General features: G+C 32.7%; 1 protein-coding gene across 1 annotated transcript; it reads right to left on the bottom strand.

Moving 5' to 3' along the window:
* Positions 1-3289: 3289 nt before the first annotated feature.
* Positions 3290-5136, bottom strand: LOC25487398 (uncharacterized). The gene is made up of 2 exons (XM_013609311.3): positions 4640-5136; positions 3290-4548 (listed from the first exon to the last, which is right to left on the bottom strand). Exon 2 carries the CDS (start codon positions 4513-4515, stop codon positions 3646-3648), a length of 870 nt encoding a protein of 289 aa, XP_013464765.1. The 5' UTR covers positions 4516-4548; positions 4640-5136; the 3' UTR covers positions 3290-3645.

Below are 5136 nucleotides of genomic sequence, written 5' to 3' on the forward strand. Positions count from 1 at the left end.
TTAAGACGACGAAATCATAAAAGAAAAAACTAAAATATATTTGAAAGTTATCATTTATTTATTTGAACAAAAAGGAAAGGACATTTTATTATCTAGAGGAGTGATTTTTGATCATAAATTGGCCCTAAATCACCCCTCATGAGTGGATGAAGAAGAAAAGGAGGGGGTGGATACAGGCATCTAGGTTTTTCTTATTATACAAAAGTTAATTTTTCTTATTACTTTAGATGATATATTAGACCACAACAGTTCTATGATTTTTTATGTTTCAGATGAAACAATAAAATTGTACCATTTTAGTTATTTAAATATTTTTTCTTGCATTTTTTATTGTAAAAGATCCATTTATAACTACAGTACTTTAAAAATATATTTTCAATATACTCAATACAAATTAAAAAAATATATCTATGTAGTACCAACTTTTAAATAAAAATAATAATTTTAATGCTCTTAAACAAAATGATGCTCTGAATTGTTGCTCCTCCCATCCACCTTCGGAACCACCCCAACACCATACTAAAGGTATTTGCTGGCATCTTTCCATTAAGTAATATCTCACTCTTCTACCTTGTTTTTAGGTTAAATTGCACTTTTGGTCCATTAACTATTTAGGTAGTACCGTTTTGGTCTCTTAATTAAAATTTGATTTATTTGGTCCCTTAACTTTTCTTCGTTACAGATTTTGGTCATTTTCGTTAGTTTTAATTCAAAAATGTTAGGTTTTCTTCATCTTCTTCTCCTCTTATTCATCTTCATATCATCTCCATCAATCTTCAACAACAAGAATCTCAGAAAAATTTCAGAAGAAAATGAAGAAAACCTAACATTTTTGAATTAAAACTAACGGAAATAGCCAAAATATGTAACGGAGAGAAGTTAAGGACCAAAATAAATCAAATTTTAATTAAAGGACCAAAGTGATACTACCTAAACAGTTATGAGACAAAAATACAATTTAGCCTTGTTTTTAAGTTTTAATCCGAAGCTTATTTGGAGACAAATAAACTAAAGTTGCTCATAGTCTGAAAAGATTACTCTCTTTATCACTTGTCCGTGAATTTTTTATTATTCTTCACATTGTACTGTCTATGTTTTTCTGGCTAATACATTGTATTGTCTCTTTACTCATTAATGAAATACGTGAGTTTCTTTTCTTCTGTAAAATTAAATATACTTGCATTGTCTTCAAAACTGAAAGTTGACACACTATTGAAAAGAAAAATACTTGTGAAAAAGATACATTATTGAAAAATAGTTAAATAATAATATTTACCCTTAGTAACTCAACTTAAATATTCCATTTTTAAAAAAAATTGGATGACAGAAAATCAATAGGACAAAGATGGCTGCATTCCCAATTTCAGATGTCCTAAATTATGATTATCACTGGATCAAGAATTCTTATCCCTGCATTTAATTAGGATGTGCATGATCCGGATTTCATGCTATCGTGATATATAAATCTGAAAATGTTAGTACCTCGAATAAAATGAAATATCCACATTATTTTAACCTAACTAAGGAAAACATGGCCTCTTAAATGTTGAGTTACAAATGATCATTGATTCTGGGATAGTAGCATATGGCCCCATACCCATTCTCTTGTGTCAGGATTAGAGTGGCACATGCACCATGTGGTCCTGGGAAAGGTTGCTGTGCAGTTAGATTATTAAGGTCATCATAACGTCAATGAAGTGAAAAAAGGATAAATTTTAGTATAACTTTATTTTAATAAATGTTGTTTTTGGCAGAAAAGTGGCAAGCATCAATAAAACAAAAGCGACAAATAACAAAGAACAGTAGAAGTCTTCGTGAACATAGTTTAGAAAGTAAATTTTAACCTGGAGACAACGTGATGCAAAAACAGAATGATGGAAGATGGATCCGAAATATTGTGGTTTATATTTTTTCAAATTAATGTTCGGTCTCTTTTATTTTATAAAATCAATTAATATTTTCCTTAAAAAAATCAATTAATGTTTGACATGTATCCCAACAGGATGTGTACTTCTAATATTAATTAATTAATTAATATTTTTCCTTTAAAAAATCTTGACAATATTTTTACAAGAAAAGCAAGATGGACTTATTGTGTCTATAAATGAAGCAGCAACTCATCTTACACTCTCACAAGTAAATGAAGCAGCAAATCTTGACATTCAACCTAATAATATTTGTTACTATAAAAATTGGACTATAATTACTTACCAACAAGTAGTAATTTAGAAGATTTCATCAAAATTGATAAAAACATATACTCAGAAAAGTTAAATGACCGCATAAATCAAATCTATAATTGTGTCTATTGTAATTTATTGCATACCAATTTGGCTCAATACCATTAACAAACAATTTCACCTCTCTTCAACTATTAACAATTGTTTTAAGGCATGAGATGTAAACTTCTAACAAACTCGTCCTTCACGTTGTTGAAGCTTCATAATCTATAATCTTTGATTATGACTTTCCATTCTCTAAAGGGTCACCACCACAATTGCACCCCCATCAATTCAACTCATAATGTCCACAAAGTTGAACCGTACTAGAAAGAAATATCACTAACTACAAACTACTTTTCTTCATTTAAACTTTATTTTAAAATTTAAATAAAATCAATCCTCACATGGAGGGAAGAAACTCGAAAACCCAAATAATAAATACGACAGTGACATTTACTAACCTAAAATTCAAAAAGCATTTCACTCATTCCCATCCCTCCTTAATTACTGATCCATGTTCTTTTGCCTACAATTCAACCATGATTTATGGCTTTTCTTACTTCAATTTTGATGAAATTTACCTTAAACCCCAATTCCCGATTCTTGTTCCTTTGCCACACCATTCATGATTCGACCACAATTTATGGCTTTTCTTATGCAACAAATCAAATCTACCCTCATTAACCATTTTGATGAAAAAATTGCAACTATAAAAAATATATAAACACACATTTATTGTATTGTATACACAAAATTATAAAAATGTACAAATATTATAAAACAAACAGAGATCTACAGCTTTTCAATTGATCAAGTCAAATTTGACAATTTGATAGAGCTGCAAACCAAAGTACTAGAAAATTCAAGTTGCATTACTTTAACTCTGTATTGTACAATATCCTCTATTTGTTTTTTTCTTTTGAGGGCCCAAAAAACAACTATTACAGTCTGAAACTAAATCAAGAGGAATATTCAACAACAAAACTAAAAACAAAATTCAAACTCAAGCTTAACAAAACTATCATCAATTTTACTATACAGATGAATCTAAGTCAAAAAGATCGATCTCTCTCTAATAAACAATTCATAATTAGCATTCCTCATACAAATTTTACTTACATACTCACAAATGGATAATAAAGATAATTAAAACACAAAAATTGAAACATAAAATCCAAGTACTACCATATTCTGCCTAATATACATCATAGTTATACAATTTCATTACTATATATAAAATCATCACTACATTTACAAAAACCATATCATTCTAAACATCTGGTTTGACTTCGCCTCCCCAGCTATAACTTTAACTTAGATATTAATCATACTATATAATATAAAACGAAAAAATATTTAACATTATAATTATGATAATGGTACTATTTTGTTTGTTGGTATATGGTGAGAATTAAATTCCACATCAGCATAATCTCCAATCCAAGCAAACCTCAGCGGGTCCATGCACATGCTGACTAGGTTTCCTGAACGAAACAATGTGACTACTAACCATGAAAGCTGTAACACGTTCTGAAACTCTAACATCTTCCATCTTTAATTCTTGTAACCTTAGCACGTACTCAGGCACGTGAACTAGGTCCCACACAACACCCACACCACCAGGTTTCATCACTCTCACCATCTCCGCCACCGCTCTCATCCTCTCCGCCGCCGCCTCCGCCGTTTTCTGTCCATACTCTCTCCCTACAGTATGCACAAACACACCAGAAACTACCACATCGAAGTAATTATCAGGAAACGGTAACCGTCTCGCATCGCCTTCGCGACAAGTGACGTATTCACCAACTCCTTCCATTTTAGCCGATCGAAGTGTGGACAGTGTTGTACGCTTCGATCGGTCTAAACCGACAACACGGCCGGAGCTTCCTTCTTTTTTCAACTGTGTTGCAACGGCGTTTAAGAGAATTCCCCGGCCGCAGCAGCCTAAATCAAGAGCGAGTTTTACAGAAGACCAGTCGTGTACGGCGGAGACGATCCGCTGTGCCATGTCGTAGTGAAGAGGAACGGCGGAGTAAAAGAAATTCGCCGCAGCGAAGAAGAGACATACAGCAGAGAGTGCTGTGACTGAGCCGGTGAATCCAGCGGCGAATCTGGCGACGGCGGCGGTTGAGATTATTCTTTCAAAGAAACTACAAATTGGATTGAAGTATACAAGATAGAGAACTGATAATACTGAGAATAAAATTGCTTGACATAAGAGGAAAATTAGGGTTTGCCATTGCTCCATTCCGTAGATCGTCCATTCCTTGCTATTGTTGCTTGATTTTCCCATCAGTTTCAACCGGGGATTGAATTTGAATTGTATCTGCAAATATAAGATAAAATTGAGTCAACAAAACTCGAACACGAGAAGAGGATTGTTGAGAATGAATTAGATTTTTGAAATTGGAGCTTACGGTTAAGAAATGAAAGCTTAGGAATCAGATCCAAATGTGAAACTGAAATTGAAATTGAAATTGAAATTGAAAAGAAAGAAGTGAGTGACAGTGTATGAGTCACTAAAACAAGCACAGTTGTTGATTCTTTTGATTTTGATTTTTGAAAGACGCGTTTTGATTCGTCGTTATGCTCTTTTTATTTTGTGTCAGAACAAAACGGCGAGGTTTATCTGCGTTTTAACACGACACCGTTGTTTCTAAGATTGTACGAATTTCGAGAGATGAAAATGGTAATGGGACCGGAACCTCGTTGGTGGTTGTGTTTTTTTGATGCTACACAATGAAAGAACGTGTTTTATATTACTGTGTAGTGTGTACGGTGTTTTGTGAGTATAAAAATCTTTTGAGTTTTTGAACTTTGAAGTTGAAGGGTTTACCGGTTAACCGGCTAAGGAGGTTGATGAGTGGGAAGATAGCTGTTTTTTGGATTGGGTCATTGTAGTGTTGGTAAGCCT

Source organism: Medicago truncatula, chromosome 2 (genome assembly GCF_003473485.1).
Source record: "Medicago truncatula cultivar Jemalong A17 chromosome 2, MtrunA17r5.0-ANR, whole genome shotgun sequence".
NCBI lineage: Eukaryota > Viridiplantae > Streptophyta > Magnoliopsida > Fabales > Fabaceae > Medicago > Medicago truncatula.